At 36.1% G+C, this 25487-nt stretch overlaps 1 protein-coding gene across 2 annotated transcripts in view; it reads left to right on the top strand.

The window, feature by feature from the left end:
• LOC127176007 (diacylglycerol kinase theta) overlaps positions 1-25487 on the top strand; it is a 51583-nt gene that overhangs the window by 8615 nt on the left and 17481 nt on the right. For both annotated transcript variants that reach the window (XM_051127409.1, XM_051127408.1), the window contains exons 3-6: positions 14534-14633; positions 16440-16525; positions 19658-19783; positions 22557-22716. In XM_051127409.1, coding sequence (XP_050983366.1) covers positions 14534-14633; positions 16440-16525; positions 19658-19783; positions 22557-22716 — 472 coding nt within the window. The remainder of the gene's footprint in view (positions 1-14533; positions 14634-16439; positions 16526-19657; positions 19784-22556; positions 22717-25487) is intronic.

The raw sequence follows: 25487 nt of genomic DNA, 5'->3' as shown, positions 1-25487 counted from the left end.
TGATCAGCATGAAAATTGGTATGCAGTGTTTTTGTCCAAAGTGCCACAAGTTTCTGTAAGGACATTTGCATATCAGATAGCATAAGGCCGCCATTGACCAATGAATGTTGAGCACCTATTAGACAAGGTCAGCAGAGGTCAATCGGAATGAATTGGGCCTGTTTGACTCATGGCACTAAAGGTCTGTGAGAAATTTAAAATAAATCCCTCACTGAGGGGCAGAATCACATTTTCAAGGGCATAAACGATTGTATATTGCATAGTTTATCACACATACACACAATATTCGTCTCATACAATAGAACTCCTTATTCTGAACAACTTTGCCTCCAGAACCACTGCTGTCAATCACATCACAACCTGTTTTTGCAAACTAGTCATAGGTTTTTTTCATTCATTAATTCATTCATTCATTCAAAAAAATGCTGCAGTATAATTTTCTGGATTCTCTATCTGTCTCTATCTGTCTCTATCTGTCAAAAAATAGCAAAAAATGTTGAACTTTACCCTTTGGGTAGTTATAACGGGGTTGTTTAGGAAAGGGGCGTGGCCAAATATACCCAAAAGCCTATAAAGCCTAAACGAAAGCTCAAAACTTCATAAAACTAGATCAACATGTGCAACTGTTGATTCGAAACAAGCATGCAAAGTTTTATGGTGATTCATTCATTCAAAAAAATGCTGCAGTATAATTTTCTGGACTCTCTATCTGTCTTTATCTGTCAAAAATTATCAAAAAATTTTAAACTTTATCCTTTGGGTAGTTATAATGGGGTTGTTTAGGAAAGGGATGTGGCCAAATATACCCAAAAGCCTATAAAGCCTAAATGAAAGCTCAAAACTTCATGAAACGAGATGAACATATGCAACTGTTGATTTGAAACAAGCATGCAAAGTTTTATGGTGATCAGACCACAGGTGTTACTATAAAAGTTAAAAAGGCTAAAAATACTGTATTTCTGTGGTAAATTACCTCAAATTGCAGAAAATATTTATATACACATACACTAGATCTTCACATCAAAACAGTTTTGCCTGTAGCACCATTGCTGTCGATCAAATTGTTCTTTAAATATATGACATATTAATGCCTAAAAAGGTCTTACATTTAAGCAGAAAGTCCTAAAAGTCCTCCTTCACTCCTCCAATTGTCATATTTTTATGGTTACCTAGATAAATTACCTGGATTTGTGAAAAATGCTTTTTTTTATCATTGATTTAGGTGGTGGAATAATACGTAATGTCTCGTATGTGCTTATGCCTTAAAGCCCTTGAATCCTGATAATCGCTGCTTGCAGATATATTTTTCATTTTTTTAATATTATCTAATATTTATATTTTATTTAAGCTTTTTTGTTTGTTTGTTGGTCAGCTGTTTTTGACTTGGATAATTTTTAATTAATTAAATAATTCGATTAAAATTAAGAATTCATATTAATGTATTTATTTATTTATTTATTTGTCATTTAAATTGTAATTAATTGTGATTGGAATGTAATAAGGGTTTTTTTTCATAATAAATACTGCAAACTTTCCTTTACATATTGATTGTATCAGTCAGATATACAAAAAGGCTTTGAACAGCAGAAAAACTGCTATTTTTAAAACAGGATGTATATTTAGTGTGAAAAAATGAACAGTTCTTGCTGGTTAACAGCATGTGATAAAGTAACCGCAAGAGATGCTCGCTGCTTGGAAACTGCATCCTCTCAATGTGCTGATGCCACATGTGTCAGAGCTGAGTTTACAGTGAGAAAAACCTGCCTTGCTTTAGCCAAATGGTAAAGAGGTGACACGGACCGGCCAATCGCATCAGAGCAGCCGCAGGGCATGACAGGAGGCCGAGTCAAGCACCATGCCACAGCAAAACTTAATTTAGGCTGAGAGATAATGAGGTGGAACAGAAACCACTGGTCTGGATGAAAGACGGGCCCTCAGAGACTCTTCTGGAAGTTCGCCTTCATACATAATGCATGCAGAGACAACAGTGAAAGTGAATGCAGTGTTTTAATTCTCTTTTTCTAGTTTCTTCGGCTGTAAGACTGATGTGTTCAGTTTGAAAAGGAAATGGATGTGACTGTTTTTGTACTGGCTGAAGACTTTTCTCAGCTCTGTGTGTGTGTGTGTGTGAGTGTGTGTGTGTGTGTGTGTATGTGTGTATGTGGGTGGGTGGGTGGTGTAGGAGTGAGTCAGTCTCTGAGCCAACTGCTCCATTAACCTTTACTCAACAACCTCGCTGAACCGCATCTGAGGAAATACGAACACAACAGTTGCCGCCATTCGACACTGTTGTTACTGAAAATGGAGAATATGTCCTTTAACGCTTGAAAACATTTGGAATAGTCTGAGTTACTTAGTTTTCCCATTTATTGAGTGACAGCTCACCTGTCCCCATGTTGACAGAAATCGAGAGTAAGTGCAGAGGTACTGTGTGTGCTGTGTAAATATGATGTTACTGTAGTTCTAGACTAAATGTGAGCATGCATTAATTTATCTCACTTGCAAAAAACAGATTCAGTATTCGTCAAAATGAATTAAAACCGTGAAATGCAAACTCAAAATATGACGTAAACCTGCAATAATTAAACATGTTCATTAACACAAATATCCTTTATGGATTTAATCCTGTTTTATTAACCTATGTCTTTGCTGCTGACTTTTGATGATCCAGTTCAACCATACTAATAAGCAAAAATGACTGTAGATAAACTAACATTTGTGCTTCATTGTTTTTTTTTTTATTGCTGAAGAGTGTTGAACCTCTTTTTCCTGCATTCTACTGTACAGACATGAATTTACTTTTCCTTTAGCCTAAGGCTTATTTCTTCACTTTTCGGTGTGAAAGGGCTTTTACATTTGCTAAAAATACAACTTATAAACTTATCAAACAACTTATAAACTTATAAACTTATGAAACAAGCAAGCAAACCCTGCCCAGATTTTAAAAAGTAACACAAAAGTAACATAATGCATTACTTTCCATAAAAAGTAATGTAATTAGTTACTTTTTAGGGAGTAACGCAATGTTGTAATCCATTACTTTTAAATTTTTTTCCCAGCACTGCTCATGTATCACCTTGAATAAATGAAAATAAATTGTTTAATACATTTTAAATCAAGAATCCATGCACACACAACACATTTAACTTCTGAAATGTGACCGATTACTATCGAAAAAAATGACAGATCATTTTGCTAGATAAGACCCTTCTTCCTCAGCTGGGATCGTTTAGAGCCCTTTGAAGCTGCATTTAAACTACATTTTGGAAGTTCAAAATCGGAGCACCAATCAAGGCCATTATATGAAAAAAAAAAATCCTGAAATACTTTCCTCAAAAAACATAATTTCTTTACGACTGAAGACAGAAAAAAAGTAACTAAGTAACGTAATTAGTTACCTTTTATTGAGTAACGCAATGTTGTAATCCATTACTTTTAAAATTATCTTTTCCCAACACTGCTCATGTATCACCTTGAATAAATGGAAATAAATTGTTTAATACATTTTAAATCAAGAATCCATGCACACAAAACACATTTAACTTCCGAAATGTGACCGATTACCATATATAATTTGGCAAGATAAAATATTGGTTTATTTTAGTAAATTTAATGAAGTTGTGAAATAAAAATGTTCTGTAGAATAACTTGCACAATAAGGGACCAGTGTTATTTTAGTACAGGATTTCTGTGGGTCTTAAAGTCTTAATTCGCCTTCCACATATTAATGCCTAAAAAGGTCTTAAATTTAACAGAAAGTCCTAAATTCATAAAGCCATGGCATTAAATGTTGCATGTGTTGCAAAAAAAGAATATCCTCCTCAGTGTTTTTGTTATGTTTTCCAATGCGAATATCTAAACATCAAGATAAGTTTACTTGATGGAAGTATGAACATATGAAGACTTGAGAATCGTGAGAATGAGAATTTCTGAGAAATAAATAAATAAATACATAAATAAATAAATAAGAGTTTATTCATAAAACAAGAACAAATATGGTTATGGGGTATGAAAACCTTTAAATAAAGTTGATTGAGACTATTGGCAGATATTTGTTCTTGTTCTTGTCTTTCTGTCTTGAGTTGTAAAGAAATCATGGTTTTTGAGGAAAACATTTCAGGATTTTTCTTCATATAATGTGCCCCCGATTTTGAACTTTGTGCCCAAATGTAGTTTAAATGCAGCTTTAAAGGGCTCTAAATGATCCCAGCTGAGGAAAAAGGGTCTTATCTAGCAAAACAATCTGTCATTTGTTTTGGAAAAGCTTGTGTAGCACAGGCACTGGGATGCATGTTCACGGACTGTTGAATCATGTCGAAAGGTCACACCGAACGTAGGCGGAACTACAGACCCAGTGTTTACAAAGCAAATGCGAAAAGACTAAGGAAGTGCAAGTAAGTCAAACCCTGTTTACGAACAAAAAGGTACAACGATGTCGGACGATTCTGAAGTTGTAGGAGAAAATAAGATGGAGTTTTTCACCATACTCTACCTTTTTTAGCCGGAGTACACAGATGATGAACTTAGATGTGATTCGTAGTAGTGATGGGAAGTTCGGATCATTTTACTGACTCTGACCTTTGAGTCTGGTTCAGTAAAATGAACAAATCTTTTTTTCAGTCATTTCATTCATTTTGTTCATTTTAGCAAAATATAATTAAAATGTCATGTGTTACTTCCCTAACACATCTACTGCTTACGTTGATCACACTACAAACAAGACAAAACTATAATGCTATAAGAAACAGAGAAGATTAATTCATTGTTTCCTGGGTGTTTAGTCTATGATTAGCTCACCTCACCTCTTATCTGAAAAGTTTTCGGGTTTGAGTCGTTCGTTCATCACGTGACAGCCCCATAAGCTCAACCAATGCAGTGTGAGCCAGAAAAAAGAATTGATTAGTTCATCTCTCGAGTCTTCGGGTTCAAGTCATTCGTTCATCTTATGGGGCTGTCACGTGATGAACAAAGGATTCGAACCAGAAGACTCGAAACAGGTGAACTAATTCCAGTATACAACCTAATAGGATGTTGTGCATGCACGACTGAACGAATCACTCCCCGAGACAACTCGTTCTTTCCGAGTCACATTAAAGATTTGTTCAAGAACGACCCATAACTAATTCGTAGCATCGTGAACGCGCATCCGAGAGCCTGTGCTACACAAGCTTTTGTGCTTAAAAAGTATACAAATTTTTATTTTTTGAAAAATAAATTTGCTAGATAAGACCCTTCTTCCTCGGCTGGGATTATTTAGAGCCCTTTGAAGCTGCATTTAAACTACGTTTTTTGGAAGTTCAAAATTGGGGCACCAATCAAGTCCATTATATGAAGAAAAAATCCTGAAATGTTTTCCTCAAAAACCATAATTTCTTTACAACTGAAGACAGAAAGACATCAACATCTTGGATGACAATGGGGTGAGTAAATTATTTGTAAATTGTTGTTCTGGAAGTGGACTTCTCCTTTAAGCATTTTCATGGTTATCGGATTTGCAGATTAAAATAAAAGCATTTAATTAATCTATAATATGAGTAATAATCACAATAACAATAACAAAGGAGTGAAAGCTTTACATATAAAGGCTAGCAAAACTGAGCATCATTTTTCCATCCATTGCTGAGTACCTCAGCAGTAGCCATTTACAGGAGCCAATCACCTTTAGGATCAGAGAGATGGTGGTTAATGACAGGAAACAAGGTCACGTCCGGTAGGATGCTCTGCAGTCTACTATAGTGACTCCCCTGGGAGGTCAAGAGTCAGTGAGGATGTGTACACTGCAGGAGGGAGAGGTGGGCCGCAGCTCAAGGACACATGCTGTAGGGTGTGTGTGTGTTTGTTTGAGGCCTCATCATCAAAGATTTTGAGTACCTCGACAACCTTAAACACAAACCTCACCATATTTTCCTCCGTATTATGTGGAATTATATTTTTGTCCCTAGAGTTTAGGTATTTTCTGTGCAGTGGCTGTATTTTGACTCATGACATTTCTCAGCACTATGAAAATGTAGGCGGTCCAGGCTTCCAAGCAGCTGTTTTGTGTCTGTGAGCTCACAGACATCAGCAAGTTCGATTTCTGGCTGCCTCACTAGTGTCTAAATAGCCTGATTTGCTTGAGCAAATGTCAAGCTATTTTTCTTTGTGTTCCCAAGCCATATATCCAGATATTGAGTAAAGCACCTAATCTGTCCTAGCGTACACTGTGCTGTGTGCTGTTGTGTGAACGTCTGCACCTAAATGTCACTTGTGTTTTTTTTTTCACTGACGTTGACAGGTCTGCCTAGCAGCACAGAAACAGAGTTAATGTCCCCTGCCTTTTTGCAGTACTTGCATGTTCACTATCAGAGAAAATCTGCAAAAATGGTACCTTTTATGGGTGCAACAGCTTGTCAGTGGCACAGTACCCTCAAAGGGATGCCTTTGCTGTCTTACATATTAGTATGTTATGGGTAAATGTTAAAGGATTAGTTCACTTCCATAATAGAAATTTCCTGATAAACTACTCACCTCATGCCATCCAAGATGTTCATGTCATTCTTTCTTCAGTCATAAAGAAATGAAGTTTTTTGATTAAAACATTACAGGATTTTTCTCCATATCTCCATTTTTTTTCACTTCAAAATCGTCAGACGTTTTATATTTCTTTGTAAAGGGTGTTTGACTTTCTTCGCATGTTTGCTTTGTAAACACTGGATCAGTACGTCTACCTTCGTCACATGTGACCTTGTAATGCGTGAGGTCAAACTAGTGCAAGACAAGTATTTGTGGTTAAAAAGTATATACATTTTAATTTTTTTAGAAAATGACTGATCATTTCTCTAGATAAGACCCTTATTTTTCAGCTGGGGTTATGTAGAGCCCTTTGAAGCTGCATTGAAACTGCAATTTGGACCTTTAACCCATTGATCCCCATTGAAGTCCACTATATGGAGAAAAATCCTGGAATGTTTTCTTTAAAAACCGTAATTTCTTTTCAACTGAAGAAAGACATGAACGTCTTGGATGACATGGGGGTGAGTAAATTACCAGGAAATTTAAATTCAGGTGTCAACTAATCCTTTAAATTGTAATATTTTTCTTTCTTTCTTTCTTTTTTATTTTATTTATTTGTTTACAATATTTTTGTTTTACTGTATTTTCAATTAAATAAATGCAGCCTAGGTGAGCGTGAGAGACAACTTTCGAAAGCATGCTGTTTCACTGTTTCTTTATAGTGTTCCCAGAAACTGGGATGGGGAAAAAATTACGCACTTCACCTTTAAGAATGCTTAATGGAAATGTTCAACAGCATACACATCCTAAAGGGAGATTTCCACTAATTAAAGGGAGTTTTTCCTGTGTGGGAGAATTATAAGGATGTTTTTTTGCAGGATTGTGAATGAAGATCAGCTCGATCATGTCTCACTTACCCACACTGCCTTGAATGACTGGTTTGGTAACAGAACACCCCTCTAACCAATAATTCACCAGCCCACCAAAGTGTTCATGGAATTATTTACCAACCTGCACATCAAGCACCCAAAGACCTTGAGATGTATATCCTGAGGAATCACTGTACTGCCCGTCAAGAGTGAGGAAATGAGAAGGAGAGGCCAGAAAGGCTGACTTTTCCTCCTGTTTCTGTGCTGTCACAGTCTGCTGTGTGATTCAGAGCGTGTTCCCGTGAAATCAGTCGTTACAGATGGGCACACGCAACAAGACAGGCCGGCTGGGATTTGTCACTGAATATCTTCACTATATCAGAACATTTTGGTCTGAGTCTTTAAAAGCTCCAGGCAGGCTCACATTAAAGTTGTATCATGGATGTTATTAGCTGGATGCCATTTCCAGGTAGAAGTGGGTATCTTTACGTACTTTGTGATTCAATTTGATTCATTTCAGTCTGGCACAATCCAATTCAAAAATGATTCTCAGTGCATGTTTTTTAGGGGTTTAAGGGTGCAGCGCTGACACCCTATTGAAATTATTAAAATGGTCATGGATCAGCAATCTCCACGTAAAACTCATCATGCAGACCAAACCGTAAGTTGTAGAGACTTAACACTTGGAGGGATGGTAGTGCTCAGACCCCTGACAAGGAGACCCAGGCTCGCCCCAATCGACCTGACGGGGGCACTACAGTGATCAAAAGTATCAGATCTGTTTGTATCAGAACAAAAATCAGATTTGTTCATGAGCCCGGCAAATTTTCGGGTATTTCGCATCCGATCTGAACCAAACCAGTGCAGAAAAATTCTCTAGACAGTGAATGTCAGTAATTATCAAAAAAAAAAAAGTTGAACTTTCGACTCACTGTTGCCAAGGGACGCCAAACAGTTTGAAAGGGGTAGGTCCACTTTTAGTAAAATGCCTAGAACTCCTAAACGGAATAAGATATCTTCGCCAGAACACTTATGTAAGAGCTCAATCTGAGGCCACAAGAAAAAAATTGTGGAGCTTGGCCACTTGTTGGAACTATAAGAGAGAAAAAAAACTAAAAAATGGCTATAACTGGGCAACCATTCATCCTATGAACATGAAAATTGGTGTACACAGTCTTGGTCTGACATGCCAAAAGTGTCTACAAGGACATTTGCATATATCAAAAAACATAGCTGCCATTGGCTGACTAATTTTGAGGACCTGTTAGACTAGGTTAACGGAGGCCGATTGGAACGAAACTCTGTGGGCCTGTTGGATTCACAGCCCCAGAGGTCTGAGAGAAATTTGAAAGAAATCAGCCACTGGGGGCGATATCGCATTTTTCAATGGCGTAAACGGTTTTTCGCACATACGCATGATATTAGTACCATACCACAAAACTCCTCATTCTGGACAACTTTGCCTCTAGAACCACTGCTGTCAATCAAATAGTTTGTTGATGTAAAAACCCTACTTTTGCGAACTTGTCCTAGGTTTTTTTGCTCAATCTGGGAAAAAAAACACTACAGTACAATTCTATAGAATCTCTAGGCCAATAATGATTAAAAAAAAAAAAATTGTTGAAATTTACCCTTTAGGAACAGGGTCGTTTAGAAATGTGGCTTGACGGAATTTAACCAAAATCCTATAAAGACTAAAGGAAAACTCAAAACCTCACAAAACTTGCTGAGCACATGCAACAAGTGATTCTAAACAAGCATGTAAAGTTTTAAGGAGATCGAACCACAGCTGCTGCTCACAGTCATAACTGTTAAAAATCATATTTTTATGGTAAATTACCTATGGATTTACCAAAAATGCTTGTTAAATCATTGATTTAGGTGGTTACAAGCTTGCTAAATAATGTCTTTTTTTCATGTGCTTAAATGCCTTAAAGCATTTGAACCCCTAAAATCGCTGCTTCCAGCAATATTTTTTATTTGTTTTCAGTATAAATACATTGTTTTGCAGTAAACATGGTGCTGCAGGCACATACCGTTTTTGTGCTTTTTCTGTAAACAGTTTTATTACTTTGTGTAAAAATCAAATGATGAAATTGTGGATTGAGCCAGAATCATTTAAAATTTAATAATCTTGCATTGGTGCAAAATGGAAAATGACACTTACGTTACATATTTTTCATTGTTTGCAATAATGAGACAAATGTGGTTTCCTTTGTACAGTCAGTGCATTTAAACACCTGATTCAAACACCTGATTAGCTACCTGATTCTGATAAGATCAACCAAAATTGCATGTTAGACGTAAAGGGGGCCTCTATAGGAAGTAAATGTAGGTTATAGAAAGGAAAGAAAGAACCACTTACGGGCCATTTAGCTTTACTTTGAGTGCATTTAATTGCATATGTTTGTTTAAACAGGTTAAATGCTTTTAAATGCACTCTAACAGATGAAGGATTAGGTTTCGGTCTTGTATTATGTTCGCTTTAGTCAGAATGTTATTTACTGTACGCCGAAACTAGACTTAGATCTAGATCTAAGAATGGCCCATGTTTGTGGTATACGACACTTCTCCTTCTATATTCTGTTGTTTTGACACATGCTGTACATCGAAACTTGCCTCGTTTTAGAAGTCTGCCAGAGGTGTTTCTTTAAGGTTTGCATCACAGTCAGATTCGATTATGCATTCCATGGGGAATCTTCAGTTCTTTCCCGGTACGTGAGGTTAAATAAGACATCAGCTATTTAAATCCTAAATGCCCTCTGCATCTCTACTCCCCTCCCCCAGACAGGAAGGAAGTGCGGGCATCTGCGCGCTTTCCCACCATTCACACCACTCAGACAGGAAGTAATGTCACCGAGAGGTACATACAGATCGTGCAGTGCTTACTGACACAGGACTAACCCATTAGTCATGTCTTATTTGTGGCTAAATATTTCAAAACCAAGTAGTGTTAATGACTCAAAACTGATTTGCCAAATTGAGAACTTGAGATATTGAGACTTATGGAACAACTTTTTGAAGATGACTAGGCACAGATTAAATCTGCTGATACGTTTTCTGTGCAAGTTTTAAGATAAAATCTTAAAGGATGGTAAAATGTGTTAAGCTAAAGAACCTGAGAACGCTGCATTCTTTTGCATGTATAAACTTATCTACTTAGTAGGGTGTAGATTTCTTGCGGGAATGGAAATGACTCAGACAGATCACTGAATCATTTTTTAACCTATTCTTTGAAACATAATGGTTTGTTAAAGTGAATCAGACCTCCCAGATGATGTGAACATAATGAGTTTCATTTTGGACCAGCGCAATGTGCCCTTCAAGTGGTGTTGGAAGTATTGAAATGACGAGTTTCAAGCGCATGAATAACCAATCAAAGTCATATTTACAAATGGGAATTCTAGATGATGCACAACTTGCCAAGTTGTGATGGTGGAAGGGATGGGTCATTTTGAAACATGGTGGAAACACTGATGATATATAATATACAGTGCCTTGTAAAAGTATTCATACCCTGTAATTTTTTACGTTTTGTTGTTGCTGCCTTATGTTAAACTGCTTTAAATTTTTTTTTTTTCACATCAATCTACACTACATACACCATAATGACAAAGTAAAAATAGAATTGTCACAACTTTGTAAATGTATTAAAATTAAAAAACTGAAATAAGTACATTTCATAAGTATTCACTCAGTACTAAAGCAACTTTACAGCCTCAAGTCATTTTGGGTATGATGCAACTAGCTCTGCACATCAGCATTTGGCAATTATCTGCTATTCTTCTCCTCACTGTTTCACCCAGGGGCGGACTGGGAAAAAATTTCAGGCTGGGAAATGTCACACTCATCCAGGCCATGCACCCACAACACATTTTGAAACCACAGACAACAATGTTTTTTGTATGGCCATCATCATCACATAAAAAAAGTCTAAATCTCTAGGCTGAGGCTGCGGAAAAAAATTAAAGTTTTCTTGTGAACTGCCAATTGCCTTTTCAAACTCTTAAACTTTAAACTTCATTTTCCTTTTTCCTTTAGTCTCTTCATTTTCCCTGACATCTCTTGGATTTTCTTGGACCTGTCACTTTTTCATTAACACATCTCCACCTTGTTGCAAAACAATAATCTCATTGTAATTTGTTTACACATAGTATAGGCCTACATTAATTTTAGAAAAATGTATTACATTGGGACCATGTGTTATTGTTTTTATCTTGCGTAAATGTCAAACTTAGTACAATAATAGCTACATCTTGAATATGTCTCTATAGAAAAATCATAAAACTGAACCTGATTTTGCATTATCATGGGTCATGTTTTGTTCTAAGGAAAATGAACCATGGTATTATTAGGCCTGTGGTAAAAGTATAGTAACTTTTTTTTTTTTTTTTTTTTTTTTTCTTGGCAGATTGATTACCATTTCTATAACCATAGTTTAACTACAAATACCACGGTGAAACTATACAGTGTGTCAAAACCATTGTTCATTTGTCGTTACCATGTTTTTTGTTGTCAGCTTTAGCCCCCTCTAAACTTGTTTTAAAACCATTGTTAATTTTGGAGTAATTGATTGCTACTGCTAATATTTGCTAGCAATTTAATGCTTAACTAAGTAAACAAAGGCAAAACTACAGTAGTCTATTTACAGATGTAACTGACCTGCATCTGAAGTCCTGAACTGGACAGGTTTGCCTTTCTGCTGCACCTGGGCGGATGCGCGGAGCGAAACGCGTTACCAGTCAAGACTAACCGACTCATGATTTATTAGAGGGTCCCACTTTATATTAAGTGGCCTTAACTACTATGTACTTGCATCAAAAATAAGTACAATGTACTTAATGTGGTCATATTTTATTGCAAAACACTTTTGCTGCTATTGAGGTGGGATATGGGTAAGGTTAGGGAGAGGTTTGGTGGTATGGGTAGGTCAACAGTGTAATTACAAATGTGACCCTGGACCACAAAACCCGTCTTAAGTCGCTGGGGTTTATTTGTAACAATGGGCAAAAATACACTGTACGGGTCAAAATTATTGATTTTTCTTTTACGGCAAAAATCATTAAGAAATTAAGTAAAGATTATGTTCCATGAAGATATTTTGTAAAATTCTTACTGTAAATGTATGACAACTTAAACTTAATTTTTTATTAGTCATATACATTGTTAAGAACATTATTTGAAGAACTTTAAAGGTGATTTTCTCAATATTTTGATTTTTTTTTTGCACCCTCAGATTCCTGATTTTAAATAGTCGTATCTCGGCCAAATATTGTCCTATCCTAACAAACTGTACATCAATGAAAAGCTTATTTATCCAGCTTTCATATGATGTATAATGTAATCATATGATCTCAGGGTCACAAATGTATTTACAGAAATTAATTACAGATGTAATTACATGCAGGTATTTTTAAAATCTAAGTGCAATGTAAATACATGTATGTACACAGTAAGTACATTGTATTAAATGGTTAATTTCAATGTAAGTACATAGTAGTTAAGGCCACTTAATATAAAGTGGGACCAAATAAAAAAAAAAAAAATGTAGGGCAGTGGGCCAAACTGGCTGCAAGGCTCCCGGTGGTCCCTATGGCCAGTCCGCCTCTGGCTTCAACTCTCAAGCTCTGTCAGGTTGGATAGGGACAAACACACATTTTCAGGTTTCTCCAGAAGTATTTGAAGCCCAGGTTGTGGCTGGGCCACTCAAAGACATTCACAGAGTTGTCTATAAGCCACTCTTGCTGTGTGTTTAGGGTCATTGTCTTGTTGGAAGGTGAACCTTCTGCCCAGTCTGAGGTTCTGAATGCTCTGGACTGGGTTTTCATTATGGCTCAATATTTTCTCAATATTTTGGTGCATTGAGCTTCTCTTCTACTCTGACGTGTCCCTCAGTCCCTGCCACTGGAAAAACAGCCCCACAGCATGAGGCTGCTACCACCACACTTTACTGTTGGGATGGTACTATGCAGGTGATGAGCAGTGCCTGGTTTCCTCCATACATGATGCTTGGAATTGAGGTTCATTAGACCACAGAATCTTCTTTCTCACAGTCTGAGGGTCCTTTAGGTGCTTTCTTAAAAATTCCCATTGTGTTTTCATATGTCTGTACTGAGAAGAGTATTGAGTCTGGCCACACCGCCATAAAGCCCAGATTGGTGGAGTGTTACAGAGATGTTGGTCCTTCTGTAAGCTCTTTTATCTTCTATATATGATCATGTAGCTCAGTTAGAGTGAACCTCAGGTTCTTGGTTCTTGCTCAGCTTGGCCTGGAGACCAGCTCTAGGAAGAGTACTTTTTGTTTAAACCTCTTCATTAAGGGTAACGGAGACTTACGAGCTTCTGTGAACCCTCAGTGCAGCAGAATTTTTTCTGAACTCTTCCCCAGATGGGTGGGCTGACGCAATCCTGTTTCCGAACTCTACAGGCAGTTTTTTGACCTCAGGGCTTGTTTTTTTCTCCGATATGCATTTTCAGCTGTTAGACCTTTTATTAAGATGTGTGTGCCTTTCCAAATCACACTCATTCAATTGAATTTGCCACAGGTTAACTCCACTCGAAGTGTAGTAACATCTACAAGCAATATGAATGCTCCTGAGCTAAATGACAACTGTCCCAAAGAAGGGCAGGAATACTTATGCAATTGAATTAAGTTTTTATTTTTAATAAATTTGCAAAGGTGTTAAAAACCTGTTTTTTTGCTCTGTCAGTATGGTTTATGGAATGTAGGTTGATGTGGAAAAAGGTCATTTAAAGAAGTTTAACATAAGGTAGCAACATAACCTGTAACAGCATTAGAATTTTTTTTAAAGGGTATGAATACTTTCGCAAGGCACTGTAGATATATCAATTATGTATATAGAAAACAAATTGGTGAAGTCTTTCCTGAATGGTGTTAATCACTCAATATTCACGGTTTGCTTTACATACAGCTGTGATGCCATGTATACGTCAGTGAAGAAATTAATTTTTCTTTTAGGATTCAGATGTTTAGCAGCCGAAAACAAAACAAAATTATGATACTGTGAATAATATGCTACTTCCATGTTATGATTTTGACTTGAATGCATGACCTGTTTTAATAACGAACGCCTGACTTGGAGGTACGAGCTGCACTTGAAGGAAACACAAGTCCCAGATTTTAATCATTCCTCTCCTTGTTTGTGGCTCAGGTTCCTGTAGCGCACTGCTTTGGTCCCGCCGGTCAGAAGAAGAGGTTCTGCTGTGTTTGCCGGAAGCATCTGGAAGGCAGTTTGGCTCTGCGCTGTGAAGGTGTGTGTGAAGGAAGGTGTTGTACTGCTGAGTGTATTTTTATTTATTTTTTTAACAGTATGATGGTATCAGAATGTATTTGCCCTAGTAATCATTCCAGTCACCTAATTTAAAGGGATAGTTCACCCAAAATTAAAATTCTGTCATTAATTACTTACCCTCATGTCGTTCCAAACCTGTAAAACCTTCATTCATCTTTGGAACACAAATTAAGGTATTTTTGATGACATCTGAGATCTTTCTGACCCTGCATAGACAGCAATGCAACTACCACGTTCAAGGCCCTGAAAAGTAGTAATGACATGATTAAAATAGTCCATGTGACTTCAACCATAATTTTATGATGCTATGAGAATGCTTTTTGTTGTCTATGGAGGGTCTGAAAGCTCATGGATTTCATCAAAAATATCTTAATTTGTGTTCTGAAGATAAACGAAGGTTTTACAGGTTTGGAACGACATGAGGGTGGTGATTAATGGCAAAATTTTTATTTTTCGGTGAACTACCCCTTTAAGGCCAATGTCATACACACTGACATACTTTGCCACAAACTGAATACCAAACAACTTGTCCAAATAAACAATTCTGAACATTTTTTTCTGTCAGGATTAATGCATTTCAAATGCAAATTAGTCAATCATAACAGAAGTCATTTACATTTAGTCTTACAGGGATAGTTCACACAAATATTTTAATTCGGTCATGATTTACTCTCCCTCATGTTGTTCCAAACCTGTATGACAATCTTTTTTTCTATGAAACATAAAAGAAGATATTTTGAGAAATGTGTCAGTGTTGTTGGGTTTTTTTTTTCTGTACCATAGAAGTAAACTAAAACAAGCATTCTTCAGAATATATTAAAATAGAAGAGTTTGGAACAACATGAGTGAGTAAATGTTGTGGGTGGAAAAGTTATTAAGTTAAATTACAGTCTCAACTTAAAATTTGGTCTTTTGGCAAAATAACCAAAGTTGCTAGAAAGGTGTAGGTGTGGACTATTTACAGTAAGTCTGTAAGTTGCTGTTGGTTAGATTTTTCTTTTTCCTTGTACGCATTATTTCCTGATACACTTTAAGATGCTTTGCTGTTCAGGCTGGTTTGTTCTTCTGGTTTTTGAGGCGTTTTGCACACTTATCAGCTGGTCAGTCTGACTGACCAACTAAACCAGTTCAGCCAGGCCAGCAAAACAAGCTTAAACAAGCTTAATGGACGAAAGTAGGCGGATTAAAGCATTTAATTTCATTTTCCACAGGGTTGTGGTTGTCTTCTGTGCTCAACAACCTTCCCTCCTTATTTTAATAATCAGACTCTCTCAGTGTCTCCTCTAAAACCTTTTTTGTTTTTCCTGTTTCCCCAAACCCTCTTTCTTTTTTTAAAAAATTCTGTTATTGCTCATTTGTCTGTGCTGGTCGTCCCTTTTTGGAAAGCTGCTGTTGCCATGGAAATGGCAGAATGGCCTTTTGCAGTGGGCTGAATTCTAAGAAGCGAGCTGAAAAGAAAAACATTGCACTTCAACTCTCTCCTTTTCTATTTCTCTTCCTCTCTCTATGCCTACAAAAGGCACAAATGAAGCTCAGAAGAAAAGTCGGTCTTTAATTCCCACACCCACTCAAACATTTGTTACCGTAACATGAGTTGAGTGGCTTTTTTTTCCTCTGTCAGATCTGTAACAGCTCACAGGCAGTACTAGTTCATCGTATTTCCACAATAAAAATGAATTTGCAAGCAAATGATGTTTGCTTAGTGGATAAATCACATAAAGACAATTCATGTTCTTTCAGTAACCTCACCTCACATGTCTTTCAGTGTGTGAGCTACACGTGCACAGTGACTGTGCCCCGTTCAGTGTCAGCGACTGTCGTTTCTGCCACCAAGATGGAGGGCAAGACATTGTGAGTATGAGAAACAGGACTGCACCATCTACTGACGTATCTAACTCAACAGTAGATCAGAGATTAAAACCATGGTTGACCTCCACTTGTTTTTAATGTATAAATATGAAGGCATAGTTCATCCAAAAATGAAAATTCTGTCATTAATTACTCACCATCATGTCGTTCTGAACCTGTAAGACCTTCGTTCATCTTCAGAACACAAATTAAGATATTTTTTGCACAAAAAACAAAAAAACAAAAATAAAGACTTGAACATTGTAGTACCGTTGCTGTCAATGCAGGGACAGAAAGCTTTTAGATTTTATCAAAAATATCTTAATTTGTGTTCTAAAGATGAACAAATACCCAGATGTATACCCAGATGAACCCAAACTCAAAACAACATGCAAAGATGGAGTTTGAGATGCTCCACACATGTAAATGATAACAGTTTGTATAGCAGCATTTACTGTGAACAAAGGCGCTCTGAGATGCACATATGTAACCTACACCCATAATAAAATATGAATTAAAGCGCATATATTAAACATGCATCGCATATATTTATTTAATTGGATCGTTTGTGAATTCTTAATAGCATATATGCTTTATTATTATTATTATTATTTTTTTATTTTTTTTTATTGAAGAACATGTAAACAACATTATTACAGAAAAACAGGCATCAAAAAACTGAAGCTCCAAAGATGTTTAAAGAACAAAAACAAAAAAATAAAAAAACCAAAAACAAAAAGGAAGACATTCACAGGATGGCAAATACAGATTCGTAATAACTTACAATAGACATAGCTTTTACATTTTTCACAATTTTAAGAGACTTCATTAAAAAGGTGAGTTTGTTAGAGAAAACCTTGTATAAAGGAGGAGATTTTGACAATCTACATTTATGAATGAAAAATTTGCCATTCAGGATGATAAAATTGACAAAATTTTGAATATTTTTTTATCATCATTTTCATAATAACAAATAATTTATTTCACATTCAGTGTTATCATTAGATTAATTTTAACTGAAAAAGCAGAAAAACAGTCTTTCCAAAAGGATTGTACATTCTGACAATCAACAAACAAATGACATAAAGATTCCTCACAGCTGTTACAAAAAGAACATTGTTTCCCAATATCCATAAAGTTAGAGAGCAACATATTGGTTGGGTATATTTTGTGTAAAATCTTCAGGTGAATTTCTCTTACCTTATTTGAAATACAAAACTTACAAGGAAGCAGCCATGCTTTTCTCCAATTAACATCCTAAGGTTGGAATTCCAAAAAAAATTTCCTCTTGGCATAACTCTCTTTTTTTCATTAAAAACTAGTCTTATGTCTTTGTTTTATCAAATACATTTTTACCATTTATAAGGAAATTACAATCTTTATTGTCAACTTTATAATAAGTCAAGTGGCTGCACATTAAATTAATAAGCCCAGAGGGAATAGCTTTGATTACTACAGAAAACTCTTAAAATTTTATTGGAACATTAAACTTAGACAGAAAAGAATCATAAGAGTAAATTCTTAAAGATGAATCAAATAAATCACTCAAGTACATTAACCTGTGATCCAACCAATTCTCCACAAATAAACTCTTGCCTTTAACTATAATCAATTCGATATTCCAGCTTTATTATTATTTTTAAATGGCTATAATATACGGAATGCGTCACTTCCGGTATTTTGCCGATTACTGAACACGGAATGGAATACTTGAATAGAATCGAGGAATCGTTGCAGCCCTACTCATGTTCTAGTTTTTCATGTGAATTTGTCATGTTAACCAACAGAAAGCTGCTTAAAGTGACTTCTGTGTGAGCATTGCTTCATGAATTGCTACACTAGTGACAATAGAGGGTATGCATTGACGTCACTTTCCCGCCTGGACATGCCCCCTCAGCCAGACTGAGTGGCAGAGAGCCAGCGTAAATGGGTTTAATAGGGAAGATGCGAAAACGCGAGTAAAACAAACGATAAAGGTTGCTGAACTTGATATAATTTTCCTAACAACTTAACAAATATCCAGTGGTCAATGGATATTGATACAGCCAGGATTAACTACAGCCAACACTTATGTGTCTAATTTTGACGCCGGGGAAAATAAATAAAGCCTGTGAACCCATTTTTGTAAATACAAAATAGGTTGGTATAAAACCCGGTGATCACTTATATCAATGTTATTTATATCGTCATATCGTCCAGTTGAAAAACGTATGTAGTTTTTGTCAGTGTTTATTTAAAAACATCCAGTTATGCAGAATTTAAGATGGTAAATATTTAGTTGATGACTTGTCAATACGATATACTATAATACAATATATAGGATATGATTTTACTGCACAATTCGACATATTAACATGAAATTATAACTGCAAATTTGTGTTTCGCTGCCTGGAGACCATTTGTTTCTTTGAATTGCGGCGATTAATTTTCTTCTCTTTTCAGTAGCTTTCAGCAGTCTGTAAAATATACCTTAGGTTTCTTGTCAAATCTCTTTGTACAGTCAGTCACAAAGCTCGTTCTGGTTTTAGAGGTGTTTTGTGTGTTCTGTCGCAGCATTCACGTTGAAACCAATGCTGCCACTCAGTCTTTTTGCCACTCAGTCCAGCTGACGATGACGTCACGTGCATACCCTCTATAGACTGTGGACTTTTTTTATCCAAAATTTTGCTAATGCAGCTGCATTTTTGCACAGGCGGTGAAAAGTATAAATATCTACGTTTCCAAATGTCCTTAATTTCTAAATGTGAATATTTTTGTCTTTGGCCTGGGAGAAAAAAGATACGAGATTAGTCAAACAATACGTTTGAAGACTGAGATTGTTCCCTAGCACTCAAGATAATTGACCTTATTAGAACGTGATCTTGTCTTACTTATAATTAGATTTACTTACTTATAAATAGAATTATATAACTGGATCATTTCTAGTTATAGATCAATCTTTATCCTTCTCCTACAATTGAAGCGGAAATGATAGGTTGATAAGAATGTTGTTTAACCCCAGCCTAATGCGTAACACGGATGTTGATCCAAGAGCCTGTCGTGGGTAAATCACATTCCCTAGCTTTATTATTGCTCTAGATTGTTTTATTGGCCACATGGTTTCTCCTAACTCATCATATCCTCCTGTTTTGATAGGACACGTACCAGCACCACTGGCGAGAGGGGAACATGTCCTCAGGTGCCCGCTGTGAGGTCTGTCGTCGCACCTGCAGTTCTTCGGACGTCCTGGCTGGCGTGAGATGCGAGTGGTGTGGCATTACGGTAAGTGTGTGGTTACAGTGCACCCAACCTGTACTTGTCTTCAGTGTTTCCAGTGTGCCTGTTGTCAGCTGGATTAATCACACAAACGGCTTCATTATTTAGTTATAAGAATGAAGGTGAGTGGGCTTTCAGGCTGTTGTGTCTCATAATGAATCAATCTATTATTTAATAGGTGCAATGTAGGATGCAGCTCCTGTCAGCACTCACAAAACTGTACTTGGTGAGAGTTGAATACAGGGGGCCGAGTTTTTTGGTTTCAATGTAGGTAGTGGCCATATTAACTCTTATCAATTTCCAGAAACATTAATATGACCTGAAATGAAAAAAATAATAAAATTCCAAGTTGGTTGAACATGAATGTACATAATAATGGTTGAACATATGTACATGAATGTACATAAGAATCTTGGTAAGATTCTTTTGTTTTTTGAACGAAGTCTTATGTATGGAAGCCCATTTCCTCCACTAAATTTTATCTTGTAATTCTGAATTTTGTGAGATACAACCTTGAAGTTGCAAGTTATAAAGTCAGTATTGTGTGATACAGACTCGCAATTGCGAGGAAAAAAACTTTGAAGTGCGAGATTTAAATTTACATTTCTGACTTTTTTTCTCAGAATTGTGAGTTTATATCCTGCTATTCTATTTTAGCAAAAAAAACGTGGAAACCGTTTCTGCCACTGAATAAAGAGTAAAAAAGTTTTTTAAAAAAGGAATTGCAAGATATAAACTTCTGACTTTTTTTTTCAGAACTGCGTGAAACAAACTCATCAAAGTCAGTTTTTATCTCTCAATTATGACTTTTCTCACAAATGTGAGTTTGTATCTTGCAATTCTGACTTTTTTTTCTCACAATTGCAAGTTTATGTCTCAATTCTGACTGTTTTTCTTGCAGTTGTGTGTTTGTATCTTGCGATTCTGGCATTTTTTTCTTTGTATCTTGCAATTCTTGCTTTTTTTTTCTGGCATTTGTGAGTTTATATCTTACAATTCTGACTTTTTTTTTTCTTGCAATTCTTGCTATTTTTTTCTCAGAATTGTGGATATAACCTTGCAGTTGTGAGTTATTAAGTGAGGGGAAAAAAGACTGATATGTTTACGCAATTATTAAGTTATATCTCGCAATTCTGACATAAAAACTTGTAGCTGAAAGTTTAAGATCAGACATAAAAATCACAATTCACACTGTTTTTCTCAGAATTGCGAGATAAAAACTCATAAGAAAAAGTCTTGCAATTCTGACTTATTTCTCGCAAATGTGAGTTTGTATCTCGCAATTCTGACTTTTTTCTCGCTTTTCTTGCAATTATAAAAAAAATTGCGAGATATAATTTCACAGTTGCGAATAAAAGTCCAATTCTGAGGGGAAAAAAGATAATGTCCTCAGAATTGTTGTTTATATCGCACAATTCTGAATGAAAAACTCACAGTTGTGTGTTTAAGTCAGAATTGCAAGATATAAACAAGCAATTCTGAGAAAAAAAATCACAACTGCAAGATATAAACTAATAATTCTGAAGAAAAAAAAAATCAGAATTGCAAGTTTATTTGGTGCAATTCTTTTAAAAAAAAAAAGTCAGAACTGCGAGATGGAAATGAAAAATTTAAAAGGAGTTTTTTATTTTTTTATTTTAATATGTTTAAAAATGTACTTGAATCCTGCGATAGGGATCTGAATTGTTAGTAGTCAGTACTCCAGTCTTCAGTGTCACATGAGCCATTATTATTATTCTTATTGTCAATGTTGAAAACATTTGTTTTTGTGGAAATGTTCCTGAATGTCAGGACTCTCGTAAATAGGAAGTTCAAAATAACAGCTTTTATTTGAAATAGGAATCCTTTGTAACATTATACATGTATTTTACTGTAACTTTAGATCATGTTTTTGCTTCCTTGCTAAATGAAGTTATAATTTCTTAAAAAAAAATCATTTACTGGCCTCAAAATTTCAACGGGTGTATTTTGTTTGTACATGTGATGCCAATTCCCAAATCAGTTGTCAACACGTTCATTTTACATTCTACATTTTTGTCATTAATTGTATGACTGTGTTCCAAATCATTCGCTTTTCCATTTCACTAAGGATGGTAACTTAGAAGTCACCTGCATAAGTAGGCAGTGAGGCAGGTTTTGGATCCATTATGTCAGCATGGCGTTCCACTGATTCACTCTCCACTTTTTTTCCCGCATTATGTATTATTTAGCTCTGGGTGATAAAAAGCTCTACTCTACTGCACTCCAACTATCAGACACTACCATGCATTTTATCCCCTCCCCAGCACTCAAGTTTTTATGTAGGTTAGTAGATGATGTAAGCACTAGTGCCTGAGCAAAAGGTTTTTCGAGGATAGAGACTGCAGGGAACATATTTTTATGCGGCTATTTGCAACCCAAATACTTTGAAAGCACAAACCTTTAGGATTTAGAGGGATTTGAGAACGAAGACATAAGGACTTATAAACACACAAACAATGTAGCTGTACTTTTATTCGAGTTAGGGTCTAATGGCTGAAGATCAGTACTGGTAACCAAAAGGTTGTTGGTCAAAGCCCTGCAAATGTCAGTCCATGAATAGTAGACCATTGTGCTCTTTATCAAACCACCTAACGTCTGGTTAAAATAGCACATGTACTACAGGAACAATCACCCTTTATATTAAATAAATAAACGTAGCATCTGTTGACGTTGTTAGAAAAACTGCAGTTGTCTTAAAGCTGTACTGCAGCTTGTAATCTCTTGGCTCGAGCACTTATCTGTGTTTATATGTTTGCAGGCACATGCGTCATGTTACATAATCATCCCCCTAGAGTGCAGCATGGGACGGTTGCGGAATATGATTCTTCACCCTAGCTGCGTGAGGATCTGCTCGCGGAACTTCAGCAAAATGCACTGTTACAGAATCTCAGAAAATTCCCAGCACAGCGAGATGATGGGTAATGACTGGACAATCTACATTCAAACTGAAATCTGAGCAGCCACCTTAAGCTTAAAGGAATGTTCAGGTTTACAAGTTCTGTGGACAGCATGTTGGCATGCTGTTGATTAGCACAGACACAGCACAATTCTGAAATAAAATTGTGTTTATAGTAATGCACTTAAAAAAAAAAAAGTATAGGTTTGGAGTGTGTAAAAATCTCATGGAGTCTCATGTCATTCCAAACCCGTAAGACCTTCGTTCATCTTTGGAACACAAATGAGGATATTTTTGATGAAATCCAAGAGCTTTCTGACCTTGCATAGACAGCAACACAACTGACACGAAGGACGTCGATAAAATAGTCCATGTGACATCAGTGGCTCAACCATAATTTTATGAAGGTTCGAGAATGCTTTTTGTGCGCAAAGAAATCAAAAACAAAAATAAAGACTTTATTCAACAATTTCTTGGCACGTTCACAAGAGTACCACGATGCACACGTGTGGTGCTGCTGACGCAGGAGTCAGCATTCTGACGCAGAACCTGCCTTGTTTACAAGCAGAGGAAGACATTTGCTGTACATAAAACAGTCTGAAGATTCAACAGAGAGAATTATGGATGTTGGACGTTCAGAGAGATGTCAGAATGACATGCATTGTGGTACTTGTGTGAGTCGAAGACTGACAAGGAGGAGAAGAAATTGTTGAATGAAGTCATTATTTCTGTTTTCTTTGCACAAAAGTTTACTCATAGCTTCATAACATTACGGTTGAACCAATAATGTCACATAGACTACTTTAATGATATCCTTACTACCCTTTTGGGCCTTCAGCTTGGTAGTGGCATTGCTGTTTATGTAGGTTCAGATCAAATAAATGCAGCCTTGAGACGTTTTTCAAAAAGAGTCTTTCAAAAAATCTTACTGACTTTAAAAGGAACCCTGGGTACTAAAGGAGAAGTCCATTTCCAAAACAAAGATTCACAGATTCACATATAATGTATGTGAACGTGTCACCCACTTGTCAACCAAGATGTTCATGTCTTTCTTTCTTAGGTCATAGAAATTATGTTTTTTGAGGAAAACATTTCAGCATTTTTCTCCATATAATGCACTGATATGGTGCCCCAATTTTGAACTTCGAAAATGCAGTTTAAATGCGGCTTCAAATGATCCCAAATGCAGTTGTAAATGATCCCAGCTGAGGAAAAAGGGTTATTCTCATTTAAATAATACAATTTAAATATTTTTAATGTCGAACGCTCGTCTTGTCTTGCTCTCCCTGAACTCTGTGTATTTTGGCTCAAGACAGTTAGGGTATGTCGAAAAACTCTGTCAACTTCAAAAATCATTTTAAAATCATCCTACATCGCTGCAGAAGTACCGACCCAGTTTTTGCAAAGTGAACATGCAAAAGAAGATCAAACACCCTTAACAAAAAAGGTAGAACAGCGATATAGGATGATTTCAAAGTTGAGGGAGAACATGAGACGGGAGTTTTTCGACATACCCTAACTGTCATGAACTGGAACAAAACAGTCCAGGCAGAGTAAGACAAGACGAGCGTTTGACATTAAAAAGTATACTGAAAAAAAGACATGAACATCTTGGATGACAAGGGGGTGAGTACATTATATGTGAATCTTTGTTTTGGAAGTGGACTTCTCCTTTAAGACTTATATAGCTTAATGTAAATTATGTCTCTTACTAAAATATGTAGTAGAAAACCTGTGAAAGATTTACGTTATTTTAAAAATTACATTATTTTGATTACGTTGAATGTTTGCACTTGGTGAGCTATAGGCTGTTGCTATCTTTACCACAACACAACTCAGAATACACAACTTGGAAAATAAAATACTATGTGTTTTGCCACGTGTGGCTTTTGGTGTAGTCAAAGGGCAACTAGAGAAGTGATGTAAGTCTTGACTGCTTTTCCTAGTGATAAGAAAAGGAGAAAAGCATGGGAAGATGCCTGTGGATGAATAAAACTTCCTAATGACTCGTGTCTGTGTTCTCTCCACTTTAGCCCTGATGCCTTTGAGGATTTTAGTAGACCACAGCTATTGAAAGAGCTTAAAACAATGTAAACATGCCAATGCTGGTCATGACGCCGCAGCCACTGAAGGAGTTTCTCAGCACGGATTTCACTCGATATCCGGGTGCGTTTAGACTCTTTGTGGGGAAAATCGATGGTACAGCATTTGGTTTAAAGTAGGGCTGGTAATTTAATGCGTTAATTAGGTTAATTAATTACGGTGAAAATTAAAAAATTAAAGATATGGGCCAAAAACGCCCTGTTTCAGTTTTTGTCTCATATTTACGTCATATAATTAAGCAATATTACATAGAGTGTTTTTTTTTGGCCATAGGCACGTTCATTCCTGAATAATTCAGCTATTTGAACGAATCGAATGAATAAATGACTCAATGACTTGATCATTAAGACATTTACCACTCCAGTATCATTTTAATAAAGAAATAATTTCATATTTCGATAGTAGTAGTAATAATAAAAATTAATAAACGTATAGTTCACCCACACAAAAACAAAATTTTTTGTCATTGTTTACTCACCCCCATGGTCCAAAAGAGTGTATGTAATACACTTTGTTGAATCAAACTAAATATTTCTTGCTGAAGCTACTTTTTGTAATCTCTGTTTGATGCTTTACACAGCGACTAAATTATCTTTTTAGAGTAATTTCTCAGCCAAATTTGATGTGTGATTAATTAGTGATTAATTAGATTAATAATCACCATATCATAGAATTATTTAGATTACAAAT

This window comes from Labeo rohita, chromosome 14 (genome assembly GCF_022985175.1).
Source record: "Labeo rohita strain BAU-BD-2019 chromosome 14, IGBB_LRoh.1.0, whole genome shotgun sequence".
In the NCBI taxonomy this organism is placed as follows: domain Eukaryota; kingdom Metazoa; phylum Chordata; class Actinopteri; order Cypriniformes; family Cyprinidae; genus Labeo; species Labeo rohita.
The sequence above is the reverse complement of the archived record's forward strand: the minus strand, read 5'-3'. Positions and strand labels throughout refer to the sequence as shown.